The 19,542-nt window shown below is 35.7% G+C and overlaps 1 protein-coding gene across 10 annotated transcripts in view; it reads right to left on the bottom strand.

Moving 5' to 3' along the window:
- AKAP9 (A-kinase anchoring protein 9) overlaps positions 1-19,542 on the bottom strand; it is a 161,840-nt gene that overhangs the window by 90,992 nt on the left and 51,306 nt on the right. For all 10 annotated transcript variants that reach the window (XM_047696033.1, XM_047696042.1, XM_047696043.1 and 7 more), the window contains 6 exons: positions 17,159-17,372; positions 15,004-15,083; positions 11,553-11,691; positions 10,557-10,642; positions 5,565-5,676; positions 4,902-5,100 (listed from right to left, as the gene is read on the bottom strand). In XM_047696033.1, the coding sequence (XP_047551989.1) occupies positions 4,902-5,100; positions 5,565-5,676; positions 10,557-10,642; positions 11,553-11,691; positions 15,004-15,083; positions 17,159-17,372 (830 nt within the window). The remainder of the gene's footprint in view (positions 1-4,901; positions 5,101-5,564; positions 5,677-10,556; positions 10,643-11,552; positions 11,692-15,003; positions 15,084-17,158; positions 17,373-19,542) is intronic.

The following is a 19,542-nucleotide window of genomic DNA, read 5'->3' as shown; positions in this document are numbered from 1 at the left end:
AAAAAAAAAAAAAAGGATGGTATTTTGATAGGAATTGCATTAAATGTGTAGATTGCTTTAGGTAGCATAGACATTTTCACAATGTTTATTCTTCCAATCCAGGAGCATGGAACATTTTTCCATTTCTTTGTGTCTTCCTCAATTTCTTTCATGAGTACTTTATAGTTTTCTGTGTATAGATTCTTAGCCTCTTTGGTTAGGTTTATTCCTAGGTATCTTATAGTTTTGGGTGCAATTGTAAATGGGATGGACTCCTTAATTTCTCTTTCTTCTGTCTTGTTGTTTGTGTAGAGAAATGCAACTGATTTCTGTGCATTGATTTTATATCCTGACACTTTACTGAATTCCTGTATAAGTTCTAGCAGTTTTGGAGTGGAGTCTTTTGGGTTTTCCACATATAGTATCATATCATCTGCGAAGAGTGAGAGTTTGACTTCTTCTTTGCCAATCTGGATGCCTTTAATTTCCTTTTGTTATCTGATTGCTGAGGCTAGGACTTCTAGTACTATGTTGAATAGCAGTGGTGATAATGGACATCCCTGCTATGTTCCTGACCTTAGCAGAAAAGCTTTCAGTTTTTCTCCATTGAGAATGATATTTGCGGTGGGTTTTTCATATCTGGCTTTGATAATATTGAGGTATGTGCCCTCTATCCCTACACTTTGAAGAGTTTTGATCAGGAAGGGATGCTGTACTTTGTCAAATGCTTTTTCAGCATCTATTGAGAGTATCATATGGTTCTTGTTCTTTCTTTTATTAATGTGTTGTATCACATTGATTGATTTGCGGATGTTGAACCAACCTTGCAGCCCTGGAATAAATCCCACTGGGTCGTGGTGAATAATCCTTTTAATGTACTGTTGAATCCTATTGGCTAGTATTTTGGCGAGAATTTTTGCATCTGTTCATCAAGGATATTGGTCTGTAGTTCTCTTTTTTGATGGGATCTTTGTCTGGTTTTGGGATCAAGGTGATGCTGGCCTCATAAAATGAGTTTGGAAGTTTTCCTTCCGTTTTTATTTTTTGGAACAGTTTCAGGAGAATAGGAATTAGTTCTTCTTTAAATGTTTGGTAGAATTCCCCTGGGAAGCCATCTGGCCCTGGGCTTTTGTTTGTTTGGAGATTTTTGATGACTGTTTCAATCTCCTTACTGGTTATAGGTCTGTTCAGGCTTTCTATTTCTTCCTGGTTCAGTTGTCTCACTTCTATTTTCATATGCAGCCATGCTGCCTTCTTTATTCCAACCCCCTCCTGCCCAGCTTCTCCTTTCTCTCTCCTATCCTCTTCTTTCATTCTGTCCCAAATTGGCCAGATACAAGTTATCATCAACTCATTTCATAACTTATATAACTAACCCCTATTGACAGACATTTGGTTGTTTCGACAAGTTCACTATTACAAATAATGCTACAACATAAATCCTCATAAATATGTCTTGCACACATTTGTGGATTTTCTGTATGATAAATCTTACAAATAAGATTAAAATATTTAATATTTAACATTTCAACATAATGCCATATTCCAAAGAGTTATATTAATTTTACTCCCGTAACAGTGTCATTTAAATATTTACCCAAAACTTCAGCAACACAGAGTCTTAAGAGTTTTAGAACTTTGTTAGAACATGGTTTTATTTTTGAGATTATATATCCTACAACTTCTATTGGCATTGTAGGTTTCCTCTGTGAACTGTCTATTCGTGTTCTAGGTTCGTGTTAAATGACTGTCAAAACTCATCTCCCTTTTGTTTCTTCTCTGCCCTTCCCTGGTTCTTGTCTATCTCACAATTTTGTCTGTTTCCTCATTTCTTCTTGCATACAACTATTCTGATCCTTGGTTCCATGTTTTGATTCCTTTCTCATAGCTTAAAAAACTCTACTGATTATTTATCATTATTAAGACCCAAACTCTAATAAAAAATGGTACTTTGTTCACAATGACTCCATTTTATACCTTTACATCATTTGAAAGTGTTTATCCGAAATTCAAAAAATCTGGCTAAAACCAAACTCACTGCTCCCCTCTTATAATTAAGGTACTACTCCCCACTGGCCTTACTTCTCTATTTATATTAACATAGCACTGTTTTCCATGTTCTCTAGCTCAAACAACACAAGGTCATCTTTATTTTTCCCCTTCACTTTGTTTTCAACATTTCTTCTAATCCATTATCTGATATTCATCCCTTCATTTCCATTTCCCCTAGAACAACTCCAATAGCCAATTATTACAAAAATGTGCAGTGAAAGATGACACACAAACACGGGTTTAAATTCCAGCACTCTGGTTCCATCACCATGTTACATGCCTTAATCCACTACTTCTTAAAAATTGTTTTGTAGTAAGTCTATTTCAATGATTAGATTGAAGTCCCTTGAGGGAGAAAAGCCACTTTATATAGATCTAAAGCTTCCTCCATGAACCTAGCCAAACTTGTTCCAGTCATTATTTCATTTAATCCTCACAATCTTAATGGTACTTTGTCCCTAATATTATTACCTAAGTATGTTAAAACAATCTGCCCAAGATCATATAGCCAGTAAAAAGTTAAACCAGGTGTCAGATGCAGATTTGACTCTAAAGTCAATAGTCATTCCATGAGGCTCTAGCATACCTGTGAGAGGCTTTAGTAGGCCAGCTCCAAATATATGTTAAATGAATGATTCAATTATTTTTTACATATTTTTTAAACTAGTTCAAATCTATCTTAGAAGAACAGCATGCTCTTTATTCACATACTCTTTATTCAAAAAGTATCTTAATTGTACCCAAAAATGTGATGATATTTACAAGAAATAACTTTGACTCATCACCACTAGTAGGAGTGAGCATGGGTCAGTAAACCTCTTTTATGGGGGGGTGGGAGAAAACTAATGGTCTTAGTTTAAAGGTACTGTCAACACACTTCCACTGAATACCACAGAAACCTCTGAGAGAGGGCGGTTAACTGGCAAAAGCTCAAATTCAATAAATGCAAAGTAAGTCTTCATTTCCAGAAAACTCCCTTTTCTTCATGTTGCAGAGAGAAAGCATCACTAATTAAAGGAAGGTTACTTGAAACATTGTAGCTGATTATTAGCGACTTCCTGCTATCTACTTATTTTTTCATATCAGAAAACTCAAAGTCGTAGTTTCGAAATGTCAATCCATAAACTATCTGCATTAAAATGAATTATCTTGCTACAAACACAAATGTCCAGGGTCCATCTCAAAACTATTGAGTCTGACTCTCCAAATGTATAATCCAGTAATCTAATTTTAAGTATTCAAAAACCTGCACTGTTTCTGATGCATGGCCAAGTTTAAGAAACACCAATCTCAAATAAGATGAAGGCTTTATAAGGCTATGTCAAGGCTGATGAATAATTCCAAAGCCTATACACTGGCACTGAGTAAAAGAAGGAGAAACAGACTGCTTCCAAACAAGTGTGGACATTCAGTATTTTGTCTCAAAGAAAAAAAATTTTTTTTGGCTTGAGGTTCCATTAATAAGTGCCTATGAAGATATCTGTCCTAGAACAGCAGAGCCAACCAAAGTTAGATGAAGTCTCTGAGCACTTTATAGAGATAGTTTAAACATTAAAGCATACTTTCTAACTAAGTTATGAGCTGTTCTCTCATTCATTTAATATTTATTGAGCACCTACCACATGGAGGGAATTATAAGGTCTGAAATACATCAACAACTCAGATGATCAAAACCCCCACCATTACAGAGCCTGAAGTCTTTCATAAAAGGCAGAAAATAAAGCAAACAAAGTCCCCTACAAATATAAATAGACTTTTTTTTTTATTTTATACATACAGAGCTTTACATACATATAACATGCAATATTAAGTAATAGGGAAAAAATTAAGCAGGAAATTAGTGTACAGAGTTCTAAACAGCAATTTTAATTTAAATGGGGTGATCAGGATAGGCCTCATGAGAATATGAGATTTGCAAAAAGACCCAAAGAAGGTAAGCATGTTGGGCATATAAATATCTGGGGAAAGAGCATTCTAGGTAGAAGAAACAATAATGAGAAGTCCCTGAAGCAGGAGCATACCGAAGGTCTGAGGATCTCAAGGAAAATGTGTGGTGTGACAATAAAGACAGGCAAGGAGATAAAGTCCAAGTGGTAACAAGGAACCATCATGTAGGACTGAGTAAGGCATTGTTAGGAAAGAAGAGTATGGGACTAACATGATCGGTCTTAAATTTTAAAAGTAAATTCTTAAATTTTAAATGCAAAGTTGTGGAAATGTGTTGAGAACAGACATTAGAAAAGAGGGTAGAAACAGGGAGATGAGTTGTTGTAGTAACCCAGGTAAGAGATGATGATGGCAGGGAGCTACTAAGAAGTGGTCAAGTTAGATGTATTTTGGAGGCAGAGATAAGAGGATTTCTTGAAAGATTAGAAGGAAAAGGAGAGAAAGAAGAGTCACCTTAGATGGAGATGGCTGCAGAAGGAGTAAATTTCCAGGGGAAGATCCAGAGTTCTATTTTGGACATAGTGAATCTGAGTATTAGACAACTAGGTGGAGAAAGTCCAGCCATGACTGAAATGATCATATCTTATATTTCTTGGGTATGCCCCACATCAAAGTAGCAAAGACCAGGCATACAATAAATAATACAAGCACACACTGATTTAATTCAGCAGATTAACAACAACCACCATCTTTATAAGATAAAGGTGTAAGTAAAATCTCTATAATAGAGTATCTTTGGTTTATAGCAATACTTACTTCAGACATTTCCAAGTATTATCTCCTGTTCTTATTTCTCGATAATGTGGCATCCCATCTCTTTCAAGGAACTTTGGTTAAGTTACATTTGCTACTGAAAAACAACTATGCTATGATTGTTACTAAGCTATAAATACTGCTGAATGAGACTATAAATGGATGGGTACCTTGGCTGAACTGTGGATACAGTAACAGCTTGAAGCTTTTCCTGCAAACAATGGATCTCTGCCCCATAGTTTTCTTTTGTTTCTTTCAACTGTTGCTGCAAAGAGGATATGAGGTTTTCTAATTCTTGAATTTGTCCTTCAAGTTGTTTAATGTTTTCATAATCTTGCAGAGTAGATAACCTGCTTTTACAACTGACATCTAAATTATAGGAAGAGAAGAAAATACACATTTCAAAACAACTTTCTTACTGAAGTAGCACAATCACTTTTTTTGTTTACAGAGATTATTCATTCTTCTTTGAAAAAATAATGCTTTCCTAGTAGTAACGAATTTCATTTAGACTCATTTTGACAGATGAAAAAAAAAATGAATAGTGTAATTCAAGATCATTTCTTCTAACTTAATGTCTGTAGTACCCCAAAATCTACCAATATCATGTCTTTAAATTGAAAACAATTGAGAATCACAGAACAAGTAAGTGAGAAGGGATCAAAGAAAGGAATAGTCCAAACCCTCCACTTTGAGAACGAGAAAACTAAGACCAGAGTGATTGTAATGAAATGCCAAAGACTACTAGGTTGTCTCAAATTTTAAAGTAAAAAATCAAATGACAAAATATTTGGTATAAAAATACTACATCGTGGTATATAATCAAAATTTACCAATGTCTTGCAAATTGGTCATCTGAGAAGTTGATAAAAACTCTGTTTCCTCTTTTGGTAGGTTTTGTTCTGCAAATTCAAGTTTTACATCATCTGTCTCCTGTCCCTGAATCTATTGAAAATAACAGAAAAGGAGTGACATAAATATATGATTCAGCATTTTGAAAACTAAATTAAAGCAGCTTTATACAACAAATGTTATTCAGAATCACTTAGAATTATAACACTGTGATACAAATATTTTCCCTTCCAACTTATTTTTTGCTTTCTTCTGACAATGACTCACATTCCCTTCACAGCACTGCAATTAGTAAGTATATTGTTTGGTCATACCCAGAAAGAAGCGCATTTTAACATAAAAACAGAAACTGTACAGAATTTTGGTATAAAGTTCAGGTAATATTTATAATATGACTTGGTCTTTGGAATTTCAACTCATACATAGTATATTTTATGTTTATCAATACCTGATAGTATAACTTTATGAATCTAATCTATGTACCTCCAGGTAACTGACAACTGGTATGCAGTTCTTCACATAAAAGTAAGGAAAATAATGAAAACAGATAAATATCACGTTGTTTCCTTACTTTAAAATTAGGCAGCAATTTGTCAGATGCATGTGTGTATTAATTTAGTTCTTCATCGAATACTCAATAATTATCTACTACAGGACAAGCACTGTGACACAGATATACCATATCTGCCCTTATAGAATTGATCAACTAGTGAGGGAAGAAAACTAAACAATTAGAGGAGCAACTGAGGCTCAGTTTTGGTTAAGTGTCCAACTTTTACTTTCAGCTCAAGTCACGATCTCAGGATCAAGAGATGAAGCACTCCTTCAGGCTATGTACTGCTTATGGGGCCTGCTTGGGTTTCTCTCTCTCTCTCTGCCCCTGGCCCCCATCATCCCTTTCTTAAAAAAAAAAAAAAAATTAGAGAAGCACTAAACTATAATCGACTTTAAGGGCAATAACAGAAAGACTGTGTAATTATGGAGTAAGTCAAACTTGACTTGGGTCTCAATCATTTTGGGCAATGATTAGGAAAGGCTATAAGGAAGAAAAAGTAAGCATTTGTGAAAGAATGGCCTATCACATAACTACTGAAGACAATAATCTTTTGTTGAGAGGGGTTTAATTTGGGAAAGGATGGGGAAGATCGCTAGATAAGAACGATCTAGACTACAAAGCACTTGAAAAGGGGAAAGAGTTTGAACTTGCTATACTAGATGACAAAAAGACACCACAAAAAGCAGGTGGGTAATAGGATAAAAGGTATTTCCGTACAAGCTGTTGCAGCCACTCCAGAAAACAGTAGGAAGGTTCCTCAAGAAGTTGAAAATTGAGCTACCCTACAACCCAGCAATTGCATTACTCGGCGTTTACCCTAAAAATACAAATGTAGATCCGAAGGGGCATGTGCATCCAAATGTTTATAGCAGCAATGTCCACAATAGCCAAACTACAGAAAGAACCTAGATGTCCATCAACAGATGAATGGATAAAGATGATGTGGTGGTATGTGTGTGAATACACACACACACACACACACACACACACACACACACACACACACACACAGGAATACTATGCAGCCATCAAAAAACCAAGATCTTGCCATTTGTAACAACGTGGATGGAACTAGAGGGTATTATGCTGAGCAAAATACGGCAATCAGAGAAAGACAATTATCATATGATCTCTCTGATATGAGGAATTTGAGTGAAAGGGTGGGGGGTCATGGGGGTAGGGAGGGAAAAAGATGAAACAAGATGGGACTGGGGAGGGAGAAAAACCATAAGAGACTCTTAATCTCAAGAAATAAATTGAAGGTTGCTGGAGGGAGGTGGGCAAGGTATAAGTGGCTGGGTTATGGGCACTGGGGAGGTATGTGCTATGGTGAGTGCTGTGAATTGTGTAAGACTGATGATTCACGGACCTGTATCACTGAAGCAAATAATACATTATATGTTTAAAAAAAAAAAAAAGCTATTTCCGATGAAGGTTATTTCAGTTGGTACTACTCTTATCAAGTCCTCTACCCCATGCCTAACCCCCTGAGCACCTTTCAGCAGAGGATCTTGCCACTTATTTCCCAAAGGAAATAAAACCCGTCAGGTAAATTCTTCACTTTCCAGCCTAACCTTTCTATTTCCTCACTTAATTCATTCAGCAAACATTTGGGGCACCTGGGTGGCTCAGTGGGTTAAAGCCTCTGCCTTCGGCTCAGGTCACGATCCCAGAGTCCTGGGATCGAGCCCCGCATCGGGCTCTCTACTTAGCGAGGGGTCTGCTTCCTACTCTCTCTCCCTGTCTGCTTCTCTGCCTACTTGTGATCTCTCTGTCAAATAAATAAATAAAATCTTTTAAAAAATAAAAAATAAATGCAAATTTGTACAAGGCGCTATGGGAACAGGGAAAAAAGACGGGGGTCATGGAATATTTAAAATAACAGAAAGAGATAAGTGCAATAAGCAAAAGCTTGTACAGATGCTAAGAAAATGGAGGAAGAAATGCCAAAAGTCTAGAAAGATAGGTAAAAAGGACACAAAGGAAGTAACATCTGAACCAACTAGAAGATCAAGTAGGAACACACCAAGCAGATTGGAGGTAGATGCGCAGTGTTTGGCAGAAAAACCAACAGGCAACAGAGGCCAGGGGTGAAAGATCAGGTGCATTTGGGACACTCTAAGTATTTCAGTATGGCTAAAACAGGATTAGAAGATGAAGCTAACAGGTTAGGCAGTGATGTACTGTAGTGCTGAGTGTGATCCCAACAAACCTCTGGGATACCTCAGTGGTTGTAGCTACTTTATGGGGTTAAAAAGGTGAAATTCATTTTTTCACTTTTTTTTTCCTGGGGATAACTAAAGAAGTTAGTGCGGGCGTTTGCGTTCCAGATTAGGCCTCCTACATTCTGGCACTGGGGAAGGGAGGTGTGTGTCTCATCAAAGCAAACTGCTGCCCACTCACTGTCCTAAAAGGAAAGAGGCAAAATGACAACTCACTCACAAATTCATCACTTTGGATTACTTACTATAAGCTCTCCTACACTATTTAATAGCTTCAACTGTGTACTGCCATAGGAAAAGCAACATTTTTAAGAGAAAAAAAACCAAGGAAGTCAGAAAACAAAGGAACTCTGACAATGATTCACTTCACTTCACTTCAATGATTCACTGTTAACTAACCTGAAGTTAAGTTAAAAACTTGGAAGGGGGGAAGGAAATCACTGCTGACTTTTGCCGAAGAAAACATAGTGAAGTACTAGTCAAGAGCTTGCTTACAAGGAGTAGAAGAGAGGAGGTGATGGGAAGTTCTGGCTGTAGTTTATTCTTTCTTTTAAAGAAGGTGACAGTGAAGGAGAAAGAGACCACAAAGGAAGATGAAGGATTGAGGATGGGTTATGTTCTCAATAGGAGAGATCTGAGGAATGTGTAAGGGGAAGGAAAGAAATAGAGAAAAACAAAGGAGCTAAAATCACAGAACAGAGAGGGAAGGGACAGGTTATCAATCTTAGAGGAGGTAGAAGGAGATACTAACAAAAGAACAGGAAATAAAATAACCTTGGTTAGGAAAAGGAGGAACATCTTCACAGACAGAAGGAAAATAAATTAGGGCATTCACAGATTTAAAGAAATATATATAGGTGCCTCGTTAGCACAGTAGGTAGCGCGTCAGTCTCATAAAGAAATATATATGGTCTAGAGGCAGCAGGCAGAGAGAATTTATAATCGATAGCTCTAATACTTGCAGAGAAATAAGAGCTAAGGCCAACTGCAAAGAAAAAAGGGGAGCAGAAGTGGAATATATGACTTGAGGAAAAGTTGTGAAGTTGGGAAAAATCTACTGAAGGGACTATGAAAGGATAAAAGACCACATAAAAGAATTGTCAAGTGATCCAGAGGGTCCAACTGATGTCGACCATCCTTACGTAGTGTCACCAAACCACATCTGCATCTAATTTTCTTAGCAGCCCTCAGAAACCCAAATATGAGTAGAGAAGAAGGGTTCCTGGAAACAGGATGAGGGCAGAAGAAAAACAAAAAATCCAAACCGCTAAGGCTATTGGTAAGGAAATGGCATGATGATTCTGAATAGGGTTCAACATTTTGGCTATGAAGGGAAACAGAAAAGTAATTACTGTAGAGAAATGTGGAGTTAAAAAAGGATTTTTATCTATCCACCTGACCTTCTACAAAGTTATCTGTAAGATACTGGGGTAGGTTCACAAGTTTTAGAAAAGGTAAGATGAAGTTTGCTTAATTGCACAGGAAGAAAAAGAGAAAAGGAATGATGGAAAGGAGGAAGGAGAAATAGGGAAAGAGAGAAGGCAAGAAAGAAAGAGGGGAAGAGAAACAAGAATTTTAGCTACAGCATCCCTCATCACCAATAGAACTTTCACTCCCTGTTAAATCTTTTAAATCCACACAACTTAATATAATGACATCAAAAGTATCGCAAACAAAGAGATCCTTCTGAAATTTTATCTACAACATGAAGATTACAACACTTATCTTTGCCAATATATGCTGTTTATTTTCCTGATATAGTTAATAAATTATACTATGCCATCTATACTCTGAGTTTTATATGCACACATTTCTAAAACAACTACTTGAAAGAAATTTGACATATACAACACGTTAGCTATGTTCTAACAACTACACTAATTCTATATTTCTCTAAAACAGACAGACCCACTACTTTAAAACTGTTGTATGTAAAATTAAATACAACTGTTTCGCCAAGTTTACAATCTGACATTTTATATTTATTTTATCAGGATTTCCAAAACTCCCTAAAGGGGTAAAATAAGTATTCAACTTGCAGAAATTCCTTTAGCTCATTGATACTATAAATATGTCACTTTTCCCTCATCTTTATCATGTTCACTTATTTTAGAAATTCTTGGTTGATGAAGAAGCTTACAAAATAGTACGTAACACAATAAAGGAAAACATAATACATTTTCCATTTCACAGACCTTACTTAATTGTGTTTGAAGTACCAAGAGTTTATTGTATTCTTCTGTTACTTTGTTGAGAAGAGTTTCCATATTTTCTTGCAAGTCTAGATGATAAATAAACAATTATAATAATTTCACTTTATAGTAAAAGTCTGCTTCTTTCAATAAGTATTATTTACCTATTCATTACTTCAGAAAATTGCCTGCTAGAAGTAAACTTCATATATTTAATTACCAAAAATTTTAATCTCATTAATGTAAAAGATGTGCTAGAAAGATAACTTGATAATTCCACATTAAAATATGCTAATTTCTTTTGGTATTCATTAATTTGTATACATTTTTTTCACTATTCATATAAATGGATAGGGGTAGAAAAAATTTTACCTCTGAAAAAAATACCAAAAAATTAACTGAGATCACAATTTGTAAAAATAAATATAGGATTCTTTTTAAGAATAATAATTTAGGAGGGTGCCTGGGTGGCTCAGTGGGTTAAAGCCTCTCCCTTCAGCTCAGGTTGTGATCTCAGGGTCCTGGGATCGAGCCCCACATCGGGCTCTCTGCTCAGCGGGGAGCCTGCTTCCCCCTCTCCCTTTCTGCCTGCCTCTCGGCCTGCCTCTGCCTGCCTCTCTGCCTACTTGTGATCTCTGTCGAATTAAAAAAAAAAAAAAGAATGATAATTTAGGTCTTCTTATTCTTCAAAAAAAAAAATCACTGACATAAATGTATTTAATAAATACAATAACTTTCAAAGGCATGGATCTATGGTGTAAAATTAAGGAAAAAATTACACAGAGAAAAACACAGGAGTAGAGGGATAAAGGATAAAGAGACAAGAAACTTGTAGACATCTTTGATTCTCTTTATATCACAATTATTGCATTTTTTAAAAAATAAAAATCTGTATTAAATATAAGATTTCATGAATCCAATTAAGTGACTGAATCATGATTAAAAGTAAAAGTTTATCATTAAATGACTTAAGAAAATAATGTGATCAGATTTTATTACCTTGAACTTCATATCTATAATCTTGCAATTCTAGTTCTTGATTTTCAGAAGTATGAACACCAGCACTCTCTCTCTCTTCTACATTTACTTCACATTTTAAAGCAGGAGTATAATGTTCACCAAGGACATTGCAAAAAGTCTATTAACAACAAAATTAGATATTTTACAGAATTAAAATGTTGATGTCTACCTTTGAAAATCATTAAACATTATTTTCCTAAATGCAAAAGACAGTCAAAATGGCACAGAAAAATCAGTAGGAAAACACTCTTCTATATACCCTGTCAGTATGCAAAAGAAACTGTTAAGTCTAGATCTTTCTCCCTTTATATAAGACATGAAATTCTTAGAGCAGGAAAATATTTACAATATTAATTGCATTAAACTATTTTTTTGCTTCTAATAATGAATATAGCTTGTACTTTAATCTATCATTTTCTAGCTTGGATCCTAGACTGACGTTATCTCTGTAATGTTAACCACCCTTGAAAAAATACCAGAAGACAAGGACAGAAGTTAAAAAATGATGACCCCTATAGGGGCACCTGGCTGGCTCAGCTGAAAGAGTATGTGACTCTTTTTTTTTTTTTTTTTAAAGATTTTATTTATTTATTTGACAGAGAGAGATCACAAGTAGACAGAGAGGCAGGCAGAGAGAGAGAGAGAGAAGCAGGCTCCCCGCTGAGAAGAGAGCCCGATGCGGGGCTCGATCCCAGGACCCTGAGATCATGACCTGAGCCGAAGGCAGCGGCTTAACCCACTGAGCCACCCAGGCGCCCCAAAAGTATGTGACTCTTGATCCTGGGGTCATGAGGTAAAACCCCAAGGTGGGCACAGATCTTACTTTTAAAAAAAAAAAAAAAAGGTGACTAGAAAGTAGTCTATAAATTCTACAGAAATTATAATATATGGAGGTGCCTGGGTGGCTCAGTCTGTTAAGTGTTCAATTCTTGATTTTGGCTCAGGTTGTGATCTCAGGGTCATGATATCAAGCCCCAAGTTGGGCTCCATACTCAGCGCAGAGTCTACATGAGATTCTCTTCCTCTCCGTCAGCCCCTCCCCCTGCTTAACATACTCACTTGCTCTCTCTCAAATAAATAAGTTAAAAAAAAAAAGAAATTATATGTAGGAGATTATGTCCATATACTTTTCTGTAACACAAAGGTAGTATCCTGTGCTTTATATATACAAACAAATTAAAAATATTTGACACATTATTCTGGTTTTTCTCCTGAGCAACAAACAATTCTACCAGCATTTAAAAACAATACATGACCCATAATCATTTGAGATTTACCTTTGCCTCATATACAACTGGAAACAAGCTCTAACTTCTAGACTTAAAAACCAAACTGCTTATTATTCCTATTTTTTGAGATTTGCTTAAAAGTTAAACTATACTGTCAATTAATAATTGAATTTATTAAATTTTCAGCACAGTTCCTAAGATGGAATTTTATCATGTTAGAGTTGATAGAAACCCCATTTACAGATAAACACTCAAAAAGATGAAGTTAACTAGTCCATGGCAACATCAACAATTAGTGACAAAACCACGTTTCATGAAGAATCCCAGAGGAACACTTTATTAGAACAAGCTGATTCATATTTTAACTTGAGATGAGCAATCAGGTAAAGACAACTACAAAAGGAAGGAACATGTAATGTCAGCTTATAAATGAACTACTATGATTTGCGCCTTCTTTCCATTATTTAATACCAACAAGAGATACACAAGGACAATGTCTGAACCCTTTGGCAGAGGTGGAGGTGGAGATTGCTGAGTAGCTGAAGGAAGATAGGCCTTAGGTGGGCTTAGTTCTCACTTTTTGAGTTTTTGGCAAAACATTTTTTGAACAATATTACAGGAAATCAGAATTGGGGCCCCTGAGTGGCTCAGCTGGTTAAGTGTCCAACTGCTTGCTTCAGGTCACGATCTCAGGGTCATGAGATGGGGCCCCAGATTGGGCTCTATGCTCAGTGCAGAGGTTGCTCAAGATTCTCTCTCTTGGGGCGCCTGGGTGGCTCAGTGGGTTAAAGCCTCTGCCTTCGGCTCGGGTCATGGTCCCAGGGTTCTGGGATCGAGCCCCACATCGGGCTCTCTGCTCAGCAGGGAGACTGCTTCCTCCTCTCTCTCTGCCTGCCTCTCTGCCTACTTGTGATCTCTATCTGTCAAATAAATAAATAAAATCTTTAAAAAAAAAAAAAATTCTCTCTCTTGTTCTCTACCCACCCCCCACCCACCTCTCTCACTTACTCTCAAATAAACAAATCTTTAAAAAAAAAAAAAAAAAAAAAAGAATCAGTAAGGTAGCTCTACCTCTCCCAACTAATACCACCCTCTCCCCCTTCAGTTTATAAATACAAAAGCCTGGGAAGAAAACAGGGACAAGCCAAAGCATGTATTTTAAATTCTGAACTATTTCAAATATGCAGAAATATACCTAACTTAAATAGTAATATTTTCTCATATTATCTCCATGTTTTTTTAAAGAAACTGAAGAGTACACAGAGATTTGAAGCTCTTTAAGTACTGCCTACCCATTTTATTCACCTTTCCCTTTACCCAGAGGTAAGTAATCTAGCATACAAGCTTTATACTTTTTTGAGATTTATTGATATTAAAACAGATATCAAACACTACTAAATGGAGTTCTACTGCATGGAGGTAACACAATTTATTGCCCTTATTCACAGTAATCAGAGCTGTCTCCCATTTTTAACTTATTTTTTAAAAAAGATTTTATTTATTTATTTGAAAGCAAGCGAGCGCGCACAAGCAGGCAGAGCAGCAGGCAGAGGGAAAGGGAGAAGTAGGCTCCCCACTGAGCAGGGAGCCCAATGCGGGGCTCGATCCCAGAACCCAAGAATCACAGGCCAACCTGAAAGCAGGTGCTTAATGGACTGAGCCACCCAGGCACCCCTCCCATTTTTAACTTAAAGACACTTAAGCAATGAATAGATCTGGTTGTGCACAAATGCTTGGGCTATGGGGATGTATATAACTTCAAAAATAGACCTTGTCAACTTGCTTCTCAAGGTAGTACTTGCTCACTAGCAGTATATAAGAGGTTCTATTTCAGCCCATCTTCACAAATATAATTATACTGGCATAAATAGGGTGTTCAGTTTTTGGCAATCTGAAGTGTGAAATTGTATCTTAATGGTCTTGTGCAATCTCCCCAAGAAAGTTATCAGATACACTCAACCACCGAGTGGCAGGTGCAGGAAACAGACCTGTCTGGGGTTTTATTGGTCCACTCTTCTTTTTGTATTAGGTATACCTTTTGTCTGTTCAACTGTTAATTTACTTCAATTTATTTTATTTCAAAAGGTTATCAGAAAACATTTAAATGTTCATTTTAAACTTAAAAACTCAGGAATATTTTTTAAGTGTAGTTCTGAAGTCTAGCATTTCCTATCTAAAAGGACTTTTAACTAATATCTTACCTGTGTAAAATAAGAACATTCTTCAGACACCGCCTTGCGTAGTTTTCCAATGAGCATTTGTAAAGGCTTTGCTTCACCACCTAACAGAACAGATACTGCGTTAAACATTCAATTCACATACTTAAGTACTATTATTATATTAAACCTATATCAACTGGAAGCTTCCTTTACAATAACATTAGTTTTAAATTCTTTCTTTCAAAGTCCTTTTCTACTGCTCATTGTTAACTGTTCCAGATAATTTGTAAAATTGTTTATATGCTACAAATTGGCATAATGCAGTGACCTACAAAATTTTTTACTACTACCCAATACAAGAAATACATCACATATCATAACCTATTTATACATCCATGAAAAACTGACATAAGGATTTTACAAATCATTATCTGCCCTTTCTACATGCTATATACTCTATTGTTTCCTGATCTCCTGTTCTCTTTCATTTAAAAAATGCTGGTGATTACTCACTAACTAACTTCATCAACCATTAGCAGATCAATTAATTAACTTGTAGCTGAAAATCACTGGACAGATTCTATCTAAAGAGGATGTCAATAAAAACAACAAACATTTAACATCTTATTACATTCAAACCCAAGGAACTCCTTTAGTGAAAACCATGGTATTCTTTTTTAAGTCACTCTTTAAATTCTACTCTGTTCAACAGAGCAACTGCACAAACTTATGAACCACCTCATTCTCAAAAGCAAATCTGTCAAGGGTGAAAACCTAGAGATGCCTTGAACAGAAGAAGTCTAATTCATTTAGTGATTAAATAATTATTAAAGATAAAAGTTAACTGCAAGTAGTCTTCTATTTCAGGTTCCTTATATGTTCCTACTTCCCACAGTGCCATCTTAGTCTTTTGGCCCAAACTACAGTCTCTCAGGACATCTCATTCTTTTCTCTGGCCTCAAATGATCTTCTGATACCAAATCTTTATCATCAACCCAAACCTCCCTCTTGTGTTTTGGACTTCTATTTTTAACTACCTACAAGACAACTCTTTTCTAACGTCAGTAGGTCTCTTTAACTCAATATGCAGCAACCTGAATTTATTATTTTTCCCACAGATCTGCTCTGCATCCTCTTTGTGACTACAGTCATTTTCAATCCAATTACCCAAGCTAGAAACTTAGAGATCACTCTTAATTTTTCCCTTTTCCTCCTCATATTAACTGCAGACTACAGCCTACCTCTTTTAACTCTTAAACTTTACTGTTATAAATATTATTAGTAGCAGAATTACTGCCAAAGTTGCTTAATTGGATTACCCATCAATAGTTACCTCCTCCACTTTGCCCCATGGTGTTACCTTAAAACAAAAATTTTAATGTTACTCCTACTACTTAAAATCCTATAGGTCTTATCACCTGTAGCAAAAGACTTACACATGCTTCAGTCAGAGTATGTAAATAAAGCCTTTTCTGATCAAGCTCCTGTCAGTCTTTCCAGCTTTATTCCCTACTACTATCTCACAAAACTTGAACTCTCAATTCTCCAAAATGGATACAATCTCTCACACTTCTATGTTTAAGACTCAGGAGTCTTCTCTAAAGTTCCAACCTCCTCCTTCTGCCTGCTGCCCCACCCCACTCACCCTCCCAGAAACTATGAAACTTTTCTCCTTTCTTTTTCTGTTCTTTCTAGTCATTCTTCTATTACAGAAATTGTCCTATTGCTTTCTAAGAAATTATTTTATATTGCTTTCCCACTTGATTCTAACTTCTGGGGAAAAATGATTCAGTGATTTTAGATTTCTCAAGCACTTAAAAAAATGATTACATGAACAATGATTACATGAACAAATGAATCCAGGACTGGGGTATAGTTACCCTCTTCTATGGGTTCTAAGGCAAGGACAAAATTATGGAAGGGTGGGTGGGCTCTAAATGATACTTATTTGTTTCATAGCATTTATAATTTTTTTTTTTTAGAAACCATTTACCCAGGGGCGCCTAGGTGGCTCAGTCAGTTGTTAAGTGTCTGCCTTTGGCTCGGGTCATGATCTCTGGGTCCTGGGATGGAGCCCAGCAACAGGCTCTCTACTCAGCGGGGAGTCTGCTTCTCCTTCTCCCTCTATACGCTCTTTCCCTCTCTTGCTCTCATATAAATAAAAAAAACTTAAAAAAAGAAAAAAAAAATCATTTACCTGTTCCTTGTGTTTTTATATTCTGTAGCTCTTGCTGGTGTATTTCCTGAAGTTCCTTTATCTTTTCCTCTTGGGCAGAAATAAGTTCCTCCTTAAGACTACAAAGAGCTTTATCTTTTTCATTTTCCATATATTCACGAACTTGATCGACATGTGTTGAATAAACCAGAGAGAGGCATATACGCTGAGCTTCCATCTGTAGCCTTAAATCATTCTTAAAGTGAATATATGTGCACATTAGAACATTTTTTAATTATTTAAAATTTTAAAATAATTTAACTTCTATTTTTTACATTATTGACAAGGGGAAAATACATGAAATTATAGTTTAAAACTTCATGTAAGATAAGTCTAATTTTTTTTCTCACTTCTATTATGCTGATCTACCTATCTTTTCCAAGGAAAGTAGCACAATATTGTAATTACCTCAACTTTATGGTAAATTTTGATATATGGTATAGCTTAGTACGGCCTCACCTTTATTTTTCATTTAAAAATATTTTAAATATAGAGAAATGCAAAGAATAATGTAATAAACACTTATCTACTCATACCCCAATTTAATAAATATAATTATTTTGTCTTTTTTTTTCCCATTTCTCTCCTTTCTACATATTTTTTTGGCTTAGAAACAAAATAAGATTTAATCCACTATGTTCCCATTCCTCCTTCCCAAAGGCAAAGATTTTCACAAATTTGCAACAAGTCCACTACATTTCTTATACTATCACTTTTCAGTACTTATAAATAATACATTATATTTTATATTTCTAAGAATTTACATAAATTATGTAAAATGGTATTTATTTTGCAAATTGTTCTCATTCAATTTGAGATCTATTCCATGTAGATACAGATTAATTTAACTGTGGTACAGAATCTATGAATACATGAAAATTTGTCGACTTCTTTCTTGGAGATCAACTGGATTATTTCTAATTTTTTCATATTTCAAAAATACTGCACTAAATTCTTACAGATATGTCCTTATACAAATACACTAGTGTTTCCTAGTAGAGTGGATCTCAAACTCTGGCAGGCATCAGAATAATCTGGACTGTATTAAAACAAACTGCTGGGCCCTTTCCCCAGTGTTTCTGGTTTAGGAAGTTTGGTGGGGGGCCCCCAAATTTGAATTTTACCCTGGTTTCAAGTGCTGCTGATACTGCTAGTCAGGGACCACACTGAAAACCAACTAGAAATGTAGCTGCTGGGTCATAGGAAATGTACATCAAATGTATTAAATTTTAACAAATTATGTTTTACATAATTGTGCCAACTTACATTGATATTAATAGCATATGTGAGTATTCATCTCACCACACTTTTTACTGAAGGACTCATTTTGCCAATCTGATGGGTATAAAATATTAACTTATTGTTATATCAATTTATAAGGCTGAAAGTATCTTTTCATGCTTATTAGCCAAGTAGCTAGGTAATAAGAACAAGGTATTTTTTAGGGAGTCAGCATTATTTCTAAGCATATACACTTTGTTCTGAGATGTTACTAATGTATAAATTATCTATTTCTTCTGTAAGTTTCCTTTTACACACACATATTTTACTCCCCTATTCACCGATAGGTTTGTCTTGGTAGTGACAACTGGGAAGGGACAGTATACAGGTTTGCCTTCCTTTATGTAAGTTAATGTCAAGGAGAAGGTATCTGAACATCAATGAAAATGTCTTTAGCAGGAAAAACAAAATTTTTACTGAGAAAATTTGACCATCTTGACAGCTTCAAATTCAGGTCCTCTCTCAATGTCTTTTTAAAAAATCTAAACGATCTCTGGCGTTTTTAGGAGTAATTAAGTTAAAACCACATCATGCTTTTGAAGACAATGCCAGATATTTAACAAAGCATTCATAGTTATGCAAACTGAATTTTTAAATTCTATTTAGGTTATTAAAATGTAAAATATCTTTACATTTGATAAAAGCTCATAATGTGAATATACACAGTCCCCAACTTACAATGGTTTGACCTAGGATTTTTTGACTTTATAATGTAAAGTGTAAAAGTGATACACACTCAATAGAAACTATATTTCAAATTCTTTTTTTTTTTTAAAGATTTTATTTATTTATTTGACAGAGAGAAATCACAAGTAGGCAGAGAGGCAGGCAGAGAGAGAGGAGGAAGCAGGCTCCCTGCTGAGCAGAAAGCCTGACGTGGGGCTTGAACCCAGGACCTGGGATCATGACCTGAGCTGAAGGCAGCGGCCCAACCCACTGAGCCACCCAGGCGCCCCTATATTTCAAATTCTTAATTTTAATTTTTTCCTGGGCTAAACAGGCCATATGGATACTCTCTCATGATGCTGGGCAGCAGCAGGGAGCCATAGCACCCAGCCAGCCTCATGATCATGAGGATGAACAAA

This window comes from Lutra lutra, chromosome 11 (assembly GCF_902655055.1).
Source record: "Lutra lutra chromosome 11, mLutLut1.2, whole genome shotgun sequence".
NCBI lineage: Eukaryota > Metazoa > Chordata > Mammalia > Carnivora > Mustelidae > Lutra > Lutra lutra.
This window is presented reverse-complemented; position numbering and strand designations above follow the sequence as displayed.